At 36.2% G+C, this 17816-nt stretch overlaps 1 protein-coding gene across 1 annotated transcript in view; it reads left to right on the forward strand.

Moving 5' to 3' along the window:
• Nucleotides 1-1625: 1625 nt before the first annotated feature.
• The window catches only part of LOC109096764 (neuromedin-K receptor-like), a 28922-nt gene continuing 12731 nt past the window's right edge, over nt 1626-17816 (forward strand). The window contains exons 1-3 of the mRNA XM_019110418.2: nt 1626-2246; nt 5933-6121; nt 6891-7041. Of these exons, the coding sequence (XP_018965963.2) occupies nt 1879-2246; nt 5933-6121; nt 6891-7041 (708 nt within the window). The 5' untranslated portion in view covers nt 1626-1878. The remainder of the gene's footprint in view (nt 2247-5932; nt 6122-6890; nt 7042-17816) is intronic.

A 17816-nucleotide genomic window follows, 5' to 3' on the forward strand; every position in this document is an offset into this window, starting at 1 on the left:
AGTTGTATTTCGGCATGAAGCGCATCATTTGTATATTTTTCAGAATCCACTAATATCTCACAATAGAACACTTTTCAGAATCAGATCATGTATAGTATTCATCAAATGATTTGACTGATAATTATAGGAAGGCAAAACATAATACATCTGCAATGCAAAAAAAAGTCCCTTGGCCCAAATATTTAAAAACACAGTAGTCATGCTGTTTGATGTCAGCCTTTGACATTTGATTCTCATCAGCCAAATGAATCTTTAGTTAAGAGACATTGATTATTAGCATTATAAACATTCTATTTCCAGTGATGCCAACAGGATCAGCTTGCAGGAAGTTCACCCAAAATGAAAGTTATTTGATTTATAAACGGTGATTAATACTGACCCTCATGCTGTTCTAAACCATGCTATTTTGTGGAACACACACAGAATTACTCTACATATTTGATTTGAAATCTGTGATGTAGAAGATGTAGACTGGGAATATATGTATTAATTCCGGTGTCATGGAATAAATACGGATTAAATCTTGTCTAAGGTGTGAATTAAATGAATGCAGGTGATGCTTAGCAGAAATCTTATGGATAATGAATGTATATTTCCTCCAGATTTGTTTCATTAGCTTGAACATCTGCTAAGTAAAAAAAAAGCTCTGAATCCCCTGCGATTGCAATAATGCCACTCTATCTTATTTAAGAGAATGTTAAACACATTTGAACTGTCATGGGGATGATACACTTTCCCAGTGTTAGGCCTTATTATATTGCTTTTCCTTGCATTTTAGGCTGTTTGTGATCTTATTGAAGTTTGTCATTTACTGTATAACCATTAACCATTTTGCACTGCTACTGTATGTGCAGAGAGAACATGCATTGAATTTATAACACTCCTCAAATATTGTAATGAAAACAGTCAAATGTGTATCACTTTCAGCTGCAGTTGCTCTGTAAACCAGTCTCATCGCCCCAAGCACCAGCCGTATTTTACATTTCTTCCAAGGTTACAATATGTGCACAAGAATTGCATACTGAATTTTATTCAGCTCAGGGTTTAGGAAATAAAACTAATTTATATACGGCTGCCATGAAGATGGTGACTGACAGCTTAACCAGTGGGTTTGTTTAAACTGTCTAGTTTGATATAATGTGTTCATTATATAATGTTGGCTTTGGTTCTTTCACTGTGAGAAGTATGAAAATGATTGTCTCTTACTTTAGCACCATGAGCAACCAATATGACAATGGCATGATGTGGCTAATAAATTGTTGCATGTCTAATGCAATTTATCCATGATGTGTGTGCACCAAGAAACACATGAGGCAACAGCATGTCAAAATTTTAAATGCTGTAGCAATGCACAAATCTTCCATGATCCTTATGTGATTAAATATATAACTAACTTTTTTCTTTTTTCTTTTCTTTTCTCCTGTACTACTGGGCATTGACCTGTTTCGTAAATGTATTTTACCCATTGATTCGATTCAGGATTCAGTCCAATTTGTCCTTGTCTGTATTTTAACTCTACACCGTGAATCAATCGATCACTTTCTCTCCCAGTGGCACTAGTTACACACACTGTGCATTGCACTGCATCTGACTACAGAGTGTGTTGCGCTCGTGGCTGCGTTCAACAGGAGTCAAGAGACAATCACGCGCATTTGACAACTTAGGAGCGGTTTACTTATCCATAGGGAAGACTACACAATTGTTCAGTCGGTGCATTTTGCATCGATTCTCACCATATCGACCATTTATAAGTGACATGTTGCCGTTTTTCGCTTGAGCACAAGACACTTTCGCGCGCGTTTGGAACAGTGTGCATCGTGCGCGGTCTCCAGTTCACTTTAGATATTTTACATCAGAAGATTTCTGGACATTTTCGCCATGGCACCGCCACAGAACGGATCTAACCTAACGGGGAACTTTACAAACCAGTTTGTGCAGCCGCCGTGGCGCGTCGCGCTCTGGTCTGTCGCGTACAGCTCCATCCTGGCGATCGCGGTGTTCGGGAATCTGATCGTCATGTGGATCATTCTGGCTCACAAGCGGATGCGAACCGTCACCAATTACTTTCTGCTCAACCTGGCGTTTTCAGACGCATCGATGGCCGCCTTCAACACTTTGATTAATTTTGTTTATGCCACGCACGGTGACTGGTATTTTGGAGAAGCCTACTGTAAATTTCACAACTTTTTCCCCGTCACCTCCGTGTTTGCCAGCATTTACTCAATGAGCGCAATAGCAGTCGACAGGTAGAGTACCTGTGAGGATCACTGTGAGAACTCGATGGATGTCGTGTTAAATGCATGCTCTCATTCATTCAGTGTCGGAAGTGCAGGATCAGATACACTAAACCCTGCAACACAATCGCAACGGGCCTAAAGTTTTTTTGTATGTTGTCTTTAGAAATGCAATATTTATATATATCCATTTGTCACATAACAACAAAATGTCTTCCATGTTGATTAATTCACACTGACTTTGATTTGGCAGACAAGTTTATATATTAAGAATATGTAAAACTTATTTGCTAATAAATACGTAAATAAATAAATAAAACCCCCAAATATTTTATAGAAATACTGATGATGATGATGATGATGATTATTTTACTGCATTTAATTATTTTATGTTTTTTGAATTTTATAATATAATATAATATAATATAATATAATATAATATAATATAATATAATACATATGTATTTATTTTATATTTATTGCAACGTTAATTTTATGGCATGCAATTTTATTAATATTTTCCACAATTGTTTAGGGATGTCATATGTAGTGATGCAATGATTGGTTAGTTTTGACACCATTGCCCAAGTAAATTATTGCCTTACAAAGCCAATTGTTATTGCTTCCCCCCTTTCTCCCTTTTGTTTCTAAAGAGTTCTATGTGTATTTTAAATCTGTTTTGATATGGATTTTATATATTTTACAGATTTAGTTAAGGCTGATTTAAACCGTCATTTATGTGTTATTTGTGTGCTGATATTAGTTTGTTGTGCTCCATGTGTCATTTTTCTTAACTGGGAAAAGTGCCTCAGGCAGTCCTTCCTACTCATAGCACAATGCTTGACTTGAAGTGAATGGCTGCGCAATGATTGTGGATCGGTGAGCTCAGCTAACTTATTTACAGCACATTCAGGGGGCATCTTTGCAGGTGCAGATGCACATTCATTCTATACGTGGAAATCACCATGAGCATCATGAATATAATTTATTGTATAATTCTTAGCCTGAATTGAAAAGCTCAAAATTGTATTTAATCCATTTTGATGATGAATCAGTGGTATTCTTTAAAAATATAAGGTTGGCAAGCAGTTGAGAATTTGTATACATATTAGTACCTTTTGAAATGTCAGTATATCTGGGTATCTGGGTATGCTGGCCCTTGTATCATGAGTGGTTTGAGTTCTACAGTTAAGATGAGTTTTCAGAGTTATGCAGTGCTGTACAATGAGTCCAAGAGCTAGATACTGTAGCTGAGTCTGACGGACATCACTCTAATGTCAACATCTATCTATGACTTTTTCTGTGTCCTGTCAGTGAAAATCATGTCAGAAAGCGAGTTGTCACTTTGCACTTGTGAAAATGATGGAAGCAGCATAACTTTTTATTACATTTAGAACTGATACCTGAAGCTCATGGTCTGAAGCTTGGGTTTCTGTCACAGGTTGACCTCAACTATGACTTCTAGTAAAATGTCAGGTTAATCAGATATAACATAAGCTATTATTCAGCCAACATAACATATAATTTTTTTTTTATATATTATATGTATAATATTAAAATGCTTAAAAGATGAGTTGGCAATTGCTGAGCTGAATTGCTTTGCATTACAATCCTGATATAATATTGATTTATTATGAAAAGCGGACTTGTTTGAGGATGCAAGGCTTTTATCAACATAGTTTTATTACTGTAAAAGCAGAAGTACAGTGAATTCTATTAAAAAAATATCCTATCATTTGCAAAACCAACTTTGACTGATGTTTTAAGATTAAATCTCAAGTTAGTAATTAACTCCAAATCCAAACTACTATGAAAATATTAGAAAACATTTTGAAACTCGACTGCAAAAATGACTTGAATAACTTGACTTCAACATTATGTTTATTTTTTGATCCTGTCACAGTGTAACGCAGGCAAAGATATTTGGTACTGAGGGATGAAAAATTGAATATGGTCATAAAAAGCTATATTATGACTCATTTTGTTCCATAAACCTTTACTAATAATATAAAGTTGACCTTGGAATATAAAAACAAAAACAAAATGTGTTGGTTTTTTTGCAGCCAGTATACATTAGCAACAAGGACATAGTTACTGCAGTAGGGAAATTATAACAGATAAGAGAAACAAGATTCAGTCTTGACTGAGTGTTCTACACAGTTATTTCCTGTGCTCAAAATGTCACATAGCGCTCCAGGCTACATATTTCACGACCCACATTTGCTGTTACTGTTGTTTTGCTGGTAGGCAGTCACTACTCTTATATACAGAGCAATGGTGACGTCTGCAGGAATTTGCAGTGGGTCAGTGTGCTTGCACTGCTGCATTTGGAGGAAAGTGTGAGATTTGTGCTGACACCACTTGGCCAGACGGTATTTTCATTACGATAAATGTTTAATTTTACTGTCAGAGAGATGGCATTGCTAACAAAACCTCATTCTGTTGGTTTATGAAACTTTAATGAAACTGTTGTGTGTAACATTTTCAAAGAATAGTGGAGGCTATTAGGTTCAATGTCAGTTCAAACATTTTGTCATCAGTAGCATTACACTTCAATGCGATGTTATTTCGCTGAGTGATTTTACATGAACCGAGTACAAAATAAGGCATGACACTCTAAAATCTGCTGTATTTATCTATAGCCTAAGATGTTACTCAGCTGTATTTGTGCTTTTATTTTAGATTTTATTGAATTCAATTTTGTTTATTCATTTATTTATTTGTGTGTATTTGCTTTTATTTGAGATTTTATTGAATTCGATTTTGTTTATTCATTTATTTATTTGTGCCGGCTGAAAGATTGCTTTTTTGGCAACCGCATACATGCATGCATGCATGCATAAATAATCTAACCAGAAAACATCAAATAAAGCCAAAATGTGATGTTTAAAACTAGCTTTTTATTCATTTATTTATGCTAAATAGTATAAATAACAGGATTAGTTTCTTTAATGCGGATGCCAAATTGTACTGGATCCATCACATGTGTTGGCTTGTGTGAATGTGGCAATGTAACACATCACAGCATGACCTAATGAGCTGTTTTTAATTGCAGTATATTAATTAATCTACGTTTGTGAATGTTTACTAGATACTTGCTGAGATTTATATTCATGACTGTGTTATAACTAATACACAGTGTACCCTTCAGTCATCTTTCCTGTTGTTTATCCAGATGCCTACATAAGTGCTTTGACATCCATATCCCAAAATAACCTTCTCTGCCCAAGAGTATAATTGGCTGTCTAATAAGCCATTCACTGCTTACAAGAGTAAGTCGTTAACAAAGCAAATGGCCTATTATCACTCGTGAATGATTTTGAATATGTTAACCATAGAGACTTAGCCTGACATTATGGTCCAGAGTTCACAAGTAATCAGTGGCATATGATTGGTCAGCGTTTCAATGTAGTTAAAATGAAGAATTGGTGTGAAGGTTCAGTTCTTCTTATTACTGTTCTGTTATGTTGTATTCGCCTGGCAGGTTGAATTCCTCCATAGCTTTCGAGAGAAATATTTAGCTCACACATACAGCAGCAACAGATATGATTTGTCTCTTTGATGTGACCCATTATCAATCAGTTATTAGATCATTACACAACCTGCAAATTAAAAATCGCCCAACTACGGTGCGTCTTTGATGTTTTATCATATTGATGGTATGTGAGATTGAGCAGTCATCTGTTTGTGTTGTACAGGTACATGGCCATCATCCATCCCCTGAAACCACGGCTCTCAGCCACAGCCACTAAGGTGATCATTGTGTGTATTTGGGTGCTGGCTGTGGTTTTGGCCTTTCCTCTGTGTTTCTTTTCAACCATCAAAAAATTACCCAAGCGGACTCTCTGCTACGTTGCCTGGCCCAGACCTTCAGAGGACCCTTTCATGTGAGAGCTCTTTAAATATGCATGCACAAATTTCTTCCTTTCCTCCCAGATTATTTGTAAAGCACTTTGAGGCACAATCTTGTGTGAAAGGTGTTTTATTATTATTATTATTAATAATAATAATAAAACACCTTTCACAAATAATAATAATAATAATAATAATAATAATAATAATAATTGTTGTTGTTGTGGTGGTGGTGTTTTCATCATCATCATCAACAACAATAACAATCCTAATACTAATAATTACAAAAATATTTGTTAATATCACTACTACTACTAATTCGAATATATAATATTTATAATAATTAACATCATAATTCGGCAACAGTAGTTAAACAAGTATTATTCTTTTTATTATCATTAACAGCTGTTATTATAATTATTAGTATTATTAATATTATTATTATTAATTAGTATTACTGTTGTTGTTGTTGTTGTTGTTGTTAATAATGAGAATAATATCAAGACAACTATTGTTATTATTATTATTATTAACAACCACAATGCTACTACCACTACTACTAATAGCTGTTGTTAATAATAATAATACTTTGTTATTAATTATTATAAAAATTATTCATAATAGTTCTAATGAACGTTATTAATAATTATTTTATTAGTAATGTTATTATTAACAACAACATTAACAACATTAAATCTAATTTTAGAATGCAAGAATCACACACTGTATAAGTAGTGTTAGTGACTCCCTGTTTGTATCTTCACTGGCAGCACAGGTGCTATATCACGCTCTCTTTGGTTACAGGTATCATATCATAGTGGCATTGCTGGTGTACGTTCTGCCCCTGGTGGTCATGGGAATTACCTACACTATTGTCGGGTTGACGCTTTGGGGAGGAGAGATTCCTGGAGACTCATCAGACAACTATCAGGGCCAACTGCGAGCCAAAAGGAAGGTAAGCTGTTCACGTTCTTCAGGGTCTCTAAGATTGACTCTTATAAAACATCGTCTTACCAGAGTCTTTGAGCTGGAGCAGAAGTACAAATGCAGAAAAGTAAAAGAATGGAGAGATGTTATAATACAAACCTGTAAGACCAGGTGGTCCAAGGTTTGGGCAGTGCAATTTAAGTGGTCATTAAATACTAATCCCACGTTCCTGGATGTAGAGCTCAGATGTACAGTGATGTTGTGTTCAACTGATGGAATGACTGGTACACACACAAACACCCGAGTAAACACACCATTAAATGTGGGATCAATAAGATATTAGAGAAGGAAGTACTCTAAAGAAAATGGAAAGGGCTGGATAGTCTGACTGGTCATTTAGATCGCGTGTAGGAGGAAGTCAATGAAAGAGAAGAATATATAAAGAGATGCAGACAGTGATAAACCCAGGCAGTGCTGGCTTTTATTTGGTTTAGATTTTTTTTTCGTGCACAAATACTGCTAGCCATGCTAGATGTTTGTCAGACTAATTAAATGTTAATATTTGCTCCTGCTATGGAGATTATAGCAGCAACTGGCTGCCTGCGGTCCAAATCAGGCCTGTCAATCATTTTTATGCAGAACTCCCACTGATTTTGATGAAATCGCAAAACTCAGCAGTGAGTTCAGCATTTAACGGTTGTCAGTTAGCAGGCGTCCACCCATATCCAAACTGGAGTGCTTCATTTTTAAACAGGTTTAATCTTTTATCTTTTCTTTTTTTGTCCATAAACCAGCTATTCTGCTTGACTGAATATGAACTAGGTTAGCATGAGTTTAATTGCACTTATTTGATCAAGTTTTATCCAGTCAGTTTTTTTTTTAAATTTTTTTTATTGGGGTGTCAATTAATTAAAAAAATAATCTAAATAATTACAGTAATTGCATGATATACTGAAAAATCATCACATTATTTACAATGTTTTAAATGCAAGATGACATTTTGTGTGAACTGCTCTACTCAGTCTGTGCCACCTGCTTTAATTATATGTCATTTGGGAGGCGTGTCACATGTAGTACAGGTCAGGGGTCCTAATGAAATGTTTAATGATTCATGATCATTACACTAAATGAAGTAGATTAGCAAAGTGACAGCTCTAGCATGACTATGTAAATCTTCAGCCTTACAACAGATGAGTCACAGCAAGCTGATACAGCTGCACCATCAGCCCAATCAGCCCATGTTATCCCTTACAAAAATATGACCCCATACAAAATTAAATTTCCATACATATTAAATAGTGGGCATATAACAATTGTCATATATGTTAGCAATTAGATTTATATCAATCTAACCACACACATTGAAATTTCCAATATATATTTGAAATATTTTGTCAGTATGAAGAATATCTAGTAATGCAGTGTGGTTGTATGTACATTATTGACGCCATGTAGGATTTATATATCGACATTGGTGACAAGCAGCACGTGAGAACGGGTACATAAATCTCCAGTTACAGATACGTTATGCCAAAGTATTGTGTGCATAATTCTAGTCCGCCAAAAAAAAAAACCCCCCCCCCCCCCAGGTTTTTAGTTCTATTGTTAGTATGTACAACTTTTGTAAATGTAATGCAGTTTTGACATATCATGTCACTGTCATGATTAGATGTATATCCATCCTAAAATAAAGTACCATCAACTTGATTTTACTATAGCAATATTATAAGTAAATATAAAAGAGTAAAAATATCAATGAACACACAATTTTGGAAGATATTTTTATATGTTGTTTTAAATAAAGTTGCATATAAAGATATATTGTTGCCAGTTTGTATATGGGTTGCTACATATACCACCAATACCATGTACAAATCATCATATAGATATTAACATGAAAAATTTACTAATTTTACTATGGGTAATTAGTCCGCCTGAATCCCACAATTTTTTTCATGTTATTATATTCATCTTTATCTTCTTATAGATAGCATATATGACTATATATCATATCACTCTTGATATAGGGGCAGTATATGTCATTATATATACATTTGCGTATCATATGGTGACATTAAAAAAAATGCGGAAAAAGAACCTTCAAAGAAGAATGGACAGATACTGTATGTTCACTGTTAAACTCTGTACTTAAAGTGTTAAAATGGCAAATATATAATTTGTCTGTACTTCTTGGTAATGTGAAGTGATAACATACTGGACCAGTAAAGGGAAATAATTTTCAAGGAAAAAGAAGTATATTTTACTTTTTGATTTTTTCATTTTTTGTTAATTGTTTTGTTTTTTTTTTTTTAAAATTTTTAGATTTCAAATTAAATGTTCAGATCTCATAATTACTCATTTTAAGTGGAAAATATTGCGCTTGAAGACATGAGATGAAATTCCCGGATGAGGCATTTATTGGCATGTTCTTAGCACTGAATGCAGTATATTTTCCTTGATAACCTTGACACGGTAGTGGTCAGCTTGGGGGCATTTGCACAAAAAAGCACTTAAATTAGTATGGTTGATCTATAGCATTCTCTGACTTAGCTAATGTTAAACCAATCAAGAAAAAGTAATCAAAAACTCCCAATTAGATGGAAAAAAACACAAAAGCTTAGGCCTTCTTCTAATTTCCTGTTCTTTCACAGTATGTACTGAAATCAGTGAAAAACATATAGATTGCTTTGTGGTTTCTTTTCTAGTAGACTAGTGACAAATGAATGTAGACTGATGTGGAAAGCGGCTGAGTGACTTTGGTTTCGTAAATTTGCTGTTGTTTTAGTGAGCATAGCTCTATTTGTTTTCTCTCACATTTGCACCAGAATCAGATTTGGAGCGTGTGATCCCTTCTGTCTCGAGGTTAGGATTCTTGTATAAATACATTAGTGTCCCACCTTGATGTATTCTTCTGTGTATCATGGATGAGAATCCTGCAGGCACCTCTAAATTTAGCCATTGGAGAAATCAGATAATTAGAGCCAGATGGTCCATTAAGTGGAAATGATGTGACATACTCAATTGATGAGCTATTTAAGATGTTTTAAAATGAAGTTTTTCAAAGTGTTCATAATATTGCAGCTCAACAGAGAACATGCTTTCAAGCTGAATCTGGTCTTGCAAGCCATTGTTAGGGCTTTGATGAGACTCGCTTAGTCCTGGAATACAGCCGTTCACAAGTTCAATAGGCATTTTGTATATTCTATATTCCAATCAATAGCATTCAGTGCTCAGTCTGCTGGTTATATGTTTCATTAACGGCTGCTGCGATTGTGCTGGCTCTCTATTTCGATCAGCGCTACATCTTGCTCGCTCCCTATGGCTGTCCCTTATCATGTATCTTTCTTCCATTAATAGCTGGCATGCCGAATATCTGTATTTGGAGCCAGTTAGCTCTTGCACGTTCCATATGCCTTCACTTTATGTGATGTGTAACAGTGATTATGAAACTCAGAAGCATGAAGCATGGTTGTTCCTGTAGCTAATTTTACATAATGATTATAAAAATTGTGTAATTTTTATTTGATGAAAAATTTGCCTTATTAAATGAACTATTATTTATAAGATTTTTTTTCCTTCTGGTTAATGAAATGGAGGAATTTTTGGTCAATATTTTGCTAAATGTGTTTTTGTGCTAGTAGTCCTGGCACCTTGTCTGGTATAGGTCTGTCAGGGATAAATAATGATGACAATAAAACTGCCAGTAGGTGGCAGCAAGTCCATGTTTTAATAAATGATTTATTGAATCATTCAAATCAAAAGATTTGTTCAAAACGGCTGATTCAATTAGAAATTAAACAAGTGAGTCCATCTTGAATGGGCCGTTGAATCACTGGCTCACTCGATTCGTTCAAAATCTGATTCATTCAATGAACGAAACTGTGTTGCTATGCGCTGTTGTACAAAATTAATAGCACATTTGTGTTTGCGCACATGTGCTGATATTCAGAAAAGTACATTGCTTGTGCAATGAATATAAAAACATAAAAACTCATACATGGTTATTTTTTTTCTTTCATTGCTTGAATTATAAGGGCATTCTAATTGTATTCTAACTGGCTTCATCGCGCAGTGAATGCTTTTGGACTCTCAAGATGTGTTTTTGTTTGGTTTTTGCAAAGTCGGGGGTTAGTTAGGGGATGCTTTTTGTTGTTTTTTTTCAACATGGCATCCCCCCTCTATTCGAGCCCTGGGTTTAACCATAATATTATGAAGCTACGTTGTGGTACTCTCATGAATGCGCATCGAAGACTGACACAAAAGAGAAGAAATTGTTGAATAAAGTCATTATTTTTTTTTTCTTTGCGCAGAAAAAGTATTCTTGTAGCTTCATAACATTACGGATGAACCACTGATGTCACATGGACTACTTTAACAATGCCCTTACTACCTTTCTGGGCCTTGAAAGTGTCAATTGCATTGTTGTCTATGCAGGGACAGAAAGCTCTCAGATTTAATCAAAAATATCTTCATCTGTGTTCCAAAGATGAACGGAAGTCTTACAGGTTTGGAACGACATGAGGGTAAATAACTAATGACAGAATTTTCATTTTGGGTGTATTATCCCTTTAACCTTAACATCATCTTAATCCAGAGCAGGATGCATTGTTACTAAACATAAACTTTGTCATTAAACTTCATGTTATCATATTAGCTGAAAGCTTTAGCCCGTTGCACTTGACTTTGCTTGTAGGATTTAGGCATCATGGGTCGAAAGCCTCACCAGAGGTTCATCTGCCTTCAGGATTACCAAGGCTGTGCTTACTTTGGATTTCAAGAATCATGTATTAACTGTAATCTAAACCTGAGGAAAGTGATCCTGCCAGTTTTGCTCTGATGATTATGGATTAGGAGGCTCTGTTGATGAGCCAGACTCAGATCATGTCACAATGGCTGCCCTCATTTTGTTCTCAAAGCATGTTTTTCTCTGGTTCTTTGGAAGGTGTTTGTTTGTGTTTCAGGGGTGGGCCATGTTTATTTATTTATTTATTTTTAAATCCCTGTTCAATGACAACGATAGAATGAAACATTCAGCTATTGATTTTCTTTTTTATATATAACCTTCTAGCTTACAAATTGACCATGTTCCTGTTGTGGATATAACAATTTTGTTTCTTGTTTTTTGTGGATATATTTATTTTGTTTATATATATATGTATATATATATATATATATATATATATATACTATATATATATCTATATATATACACACACACACACACACCACACACACACACACCACACACACACACACAGTGGTGGCCAAAATGATTAGAACACTAGTATTATCACCAGCTAATATGGTTTTAAGTCAGTTATTTTTATGCTTTGCTGTATTGGGTCAGCAGGAGTTATCAGTTTACATTTACAAACATTCATTTTGCCATTAATTGTAATTGCCATTAATTGTAATAATCCAGTGAGATTTTTAGGAGTGCTCTACACAGAGATCTGATCTCATCATCATCAAGTCTGTCTGGTATGACATGAAGAAACAGAACAACTGAGACAGACTCAATCCAGCAGAACTGTGGCAACTTCTCCAAGATGCTTCAAGAGACCTGCCTGCAAAGCTACAGTACTGTTAAAAGTTTTAGGCACTTTGTAAATTAAGGATGCTATCAAAAATAATGTCATAAGTAACTTCTATTAACTAAATAATAATAATCCGCTGGAGAGTCCACAGAGACCCAGAGGGCAGATGCCAGGAAGAGCCTGCGGGTTCCTGAGCACACAGAGAGGTGCAGGAAAACAACTTGCAGCTACGAGCACCGGAGCCTGAGCAAGACAAGACAGGACAGGACAGGACAGGACAGGACAGTAAACAATCATGACACTGGCAGTCAGAACAATGAACCACAATAGTCTGACAAAAGACAGCAAATTCTGGATTTAGTTTGTCTCAGTTTGTTCTGTTTCTTCATGTCATTCCAGACAGACTGGATGATGATCAGATCATGTGTCTGTGTGGAGCACTGCTGTTGTCAGACTCCTTGTGCAAACAAAAATTCTCATTGGATTATTACAGTTGAATGTTTGGAAATGTAAACTGATATTTCCTACTGACAAACTACAGCAAAAGACAGAAATAACTGACTTAAAACCATTTATTTATTTATTTATTTATGCTTGTGAAAATACTAGTGTTCTAATAATTTTGGCCACCACTGTATATTCAAATATTCTTTCACATAGCATACACAAGATGTTGTAGGTGGTAATTTGGCTACATAAAAGTTTTTAGAAGCTCTGTAGCAAATTACATTTAAAGAGCAAGTGTAACTGTTTTGGTGTGTTGTATTTGTTTGTGCTCGTTTACCATCTGACACTGTGGATCAATTGAATTTGTTAAACGTGTATGTAAAAGCGTTCAGTTGCAAACCTATTTAACATTTCAAGAGCGTGCTGCGAATAATTATAATCAAAATTTTGAAGTGCAAAGCATCAATCCAGCTCTGCTGGAAGACAATGACTGCTGCCATAGTGTGTTAACTGCAAACACAAAAGCACACTTGTGAAGTTTTGCTTATCTCATCCAAAACAGAGAGCTAAGTGCCTGAGCCACAATACTATCACAATCCATTTCCATCCATATTAGCTTCTGGCTTCTCCACTGGAAATCAGAACAAAAGCTGCTTCTGGAACATAATTGTAACCATTTGCACATAAATAACTGGTTGGAAAGGTTACCTTTAATAATAGCTGGTTATTTATATGTGTGGAGGCAAATCAAATTTCTTCTTCCTTTTAGCCTTTTTCCGGAAACAAATTATTGAATTTAATTTGACGTTGAGTCATTTGAATATCCAGTCTGATTAGACAGTTAACTAATCAGAGGAGCCTTTATGCTCTTGCTGTCAATAAAACTCACCTGTGCTAGTAATACATATGGAACAACTATACTGTATATGTGTTTACATTCATCTGAGATGTGAACATTAGTAAGCAAATTAATTAAAACAGCAGTTTATCAGTGCTGATACCTTTATTTTGAATATAAAATATTTACAGATTAACAATCTACAGGCTGGTTACAGCAAACAGCACATCACTACACTCACAAAGTGAGACACTCAAAACAGATTCACAAATATTCTGTACAATCAGCCCCTGAAAGATTGCGATACATTTTCTCCGCATGAGCTGTTTTCGACTAGGCTTAATTTTCTCTAAAAAACTATTCAAACTGATCCCAGCACTGTTTTCTGGAATTAATATATCAATGCATCGTAATGGCCAGTGTTACAGACTTTCTGTCATCTCATTCAAGCCGGATCTGTTCTGCAAGTCTATGTGTGAAGGTACTGAACATAGTTACTCTTCTTATTTTTGAATATGTGACTCCACCAAAATGCTTTTAGAATGCAGCTATGTTAGTATCTATTATATTTTTGATTTGATTTGTATACCCAATAAGCCAAAAAATAAGCCCAAAAGAGAACATTTTTATTACATTTTACTTTTATAAAGTTTTCAGTTGCAGTTAATATAATAATTTGTAGAACAGTGCAGCATACAACTGTGTCCCATATAGTACATTGATGCAGAACTGAAAAAATGAGTGATATTTATTTGCCAAAATCCCTTTGTGTTTCACAAGCAAGAAAATAATGTGGGCCTGGAAGGACATGGGCATAAGTACTGTAAATGATGACTATTTTTATTCTTGGCTGGATTATTCCTTTAAATACAGGTTGCACAGCAACACAATCTGTGGTGTTAAACAGAGTGACATTATCCTGGTATTACATATACAGGGAAGACAGGTTGTGACTATAACTGGTGAGGTTAAATCAGCTCTTTATATTGAGCATTGTTTGAGGTATAAACTTTTATCAAATTTTCTGACACATTTATTGATGTAATGGAACTTCTCCTGTGCATTGATATATTTTGACAACAGTGATTTAGGTTTTATCAATAAATATTGCATAGATCTCTTTCTACTGTAACTCCTGATTCTATGCACCAGAGGAAGTGATGTAACTGATAATTGCATTGTAAATGGTGACGTGGATTCAGTTCACATGCTTCTGTTTAAGAATACCATGATTCCTCTGTCAAGCAGTCGTTGGCTGAATCAATACTGATTAGGATGAGAGTGAGTATGTCTGCTGAAGTCAAGAGTGAGTTTATTTGCCTTACTGACAGTCTGAAGTGAATCAACACCCCACTGTCAAATTGGTCCACTTGTTATAGTATGCAGTTCAGTTATTCAGAGAGTATTGAGGTTTATTATTTTTTGTTTCTACAGTATGGGTTATGCGCATCATGTATTAATTTTAATATAAGCCAGTGATGTGGAATATAGTTTTTTTTTCTTTCACAGCTACATAGCAAAAATATTATATTTTTCTTTCTTCCTTATTTAACCACCCATAAAACCTCCAGAAAAATAAGACTGTTTTAAGATAATTTATTCAGAATTAAATCATAATTATAATTATTATTTTTAAGGCAAGACATCACATGTGAATATGGGGAAAAAAGATATAATAGGCATAACTAATAGATTCCCTAGTTGATTGATTACATTAAGAATTGCAAACATTTTTTGCAAACAAAGTTTTCCATCCAAACACAGTCTTGCATAGTAGTCTCCATTTCTGCTACCTTGTGCTGCAGAGAGCAAACATCTTGGTTGCTCACCCATCACGAGACGCTGATCCAAAAAGACTTTTTTAAGAAATGCCACCCCACATGTTTTTACAAAATAGATACCTGGGAGGAGGACGACAAACAGAGTCCAGGGTTCAAATGACGGAGGGTTGGAGCCAGGGCAGGTACATGGAGGGAGGAGCTGTTAAGAAGACAGGAGGCACATTGAGAAGGAGGAGCCCAGGTGGGACCCAGGCCGCAGCCATGATTGCGACCCACAGTCTAACACAGTTGGCCAAGGGGGGCATGGTTGAGGAAGGACTGAAGGACAGGCGCTGACCGACAGCGGTAGAGGAACCTGAGATGGAGAGCTGAAGAAGACAGGGTGACTGGGAGAATCTGAAGGGCCAAGTGGAGTAGATGGCTCCGGTGACCGAGGCTCCGGTGAGGATCTGGAAGGCCACTGGGGAAGCCGGACACGACAGATGACCAAGGTGGAGCTGGGTGAAGGAAGAGCCTGACCCCCCTCCCTGGAGGGATGAGGTGAGCCTTGTGAGTCCAGGAAGCGGCAGATGGTCGATGACTGACCAAGGGAGTTGGAGGGACAAAGGAGTAGCCCAGTGGGGCTGGTGACTGGACTGGCCATACCGGCTTGCAGAAGGAGGCTAGGACAAATAGTGGCGCTGGGTCGAAAGGACCGAGGCGGAGTCTGGGACTCAGAGGCTGGAGGACGTACAAGGGATCCTCCAGCCATGAAACGCCAATGAGGGACTGGAGACCCACTGTGATTCACCACTGCACAGATGGAGGGCTGAGGAGCCAGAGGCGCTGACAGCAGACAGTGGTGGCACTTTGAGCAGGACTGGTGCAAAGGTGGTGGGACCCAGGGCTGGGCGGGATGTTTGGGATGCCAGGGGGCTTAGAAACGGTGTGTGATGACCACACACACCATAAGGCCACTTCCCACACCAGGGTGCCACTGTTAGAGGAACAACAGTCCGTGGTTGTTAACACCGAGACGTCAGATAGTTGAAGAGCAGGGTGATTTAAGAGCAGACAGATAGGGCCAAGGTGAGAGTTCAGATGGAAGGCGAGAGACCGAGGGGGCAGTCTGCATGTACATCCCAATCATAGTCCACTGAACTGTGGACTCTCAGCAACAGATGCCAATGTGGAGCCTGCAAGGGAAGGAGTTTTCTGACAACCCCAGACCCGCCCGCTTCCCGATGAATGTATGACCAGGAGGAGTGGACTCCCGAGGCGGCAACCTGTGTCGTTGACTGCCCAAGCACCCGCTGTTTGTGTCCACTCCCGCCCGCTCCCGCGCTGGTTTATCTCAGAGCTTGTGAAAAAAGTACCCAAATAGGTACTCAGACTTAATATTTGTTTCAAGTTAACATCCAGAATAACCGATTTTAAACATGATTGGATTTAAATAATATCAGTAGCCTAATCGCGTGATAAACCAAAGCACCACCATGACATTTTTTTAATGATTTTTTTTTATTAGTGTAAAAATCATAACCGTACCTCAGTTTTTAAACACAGGCTAGACTACTACTGCATACATGCACCAAACGTTAACTAGGAATAACTTTACCATTAAATAAAAAAACACAGAGATCTTTGAAGGCTGCTCGATATAATTTTAACAAAATACAAAACAAAATAAAATGAAATAGAAATGCTTAAAAAAAAATCACAGATTTCACATTCACAATAGCTTGATTAACAGGCTAATGGCAAAAAAAAGAAAACAAAATTATATATATATATATATATATATATATATATATATATATATATATATAAATATATATATATATATATATATATATATATATATATATATATATATATATATCACACACACACACACACCACACACACACACACACACACACACAATGGACACACACACACACTACCACAAACACACACACATTAGGCCTACTAAAATAAATTTTATGTCAGAGCGTGAACTGGTTTATGGCAACGTAATATTAACGGAGCACTTGCTTGGGCGGCTGAGCATGTAAGCAAAGCAGAGCGGTGTAACGCTCAGATCCTGCTCCTACATAAAATGTATCTAGTAGGCCTTATTGTTTATTGTTTGTACCGAAATGATTGGATAATTGTCTAAAATTATGCATGCTGATAAATAAATTTTTTTTCAAAATGAAATTCTTAAATTCTTCTTGAT

This window comes from Cyprinus carpio, chromosome B1 (genome assembly GCF_018340385.1).
Source record: "Cyprinus carpio isolate SPL01 chromosome B1, ASM1834038v1, whole genome shotgun sequence".
Lineage (NCBI taxonomy): Eukaryota > Metazoa > Chordata > Actinopteri > Cypriniformes > Cyprinidae > Cyprinus > Cyprinus carpio.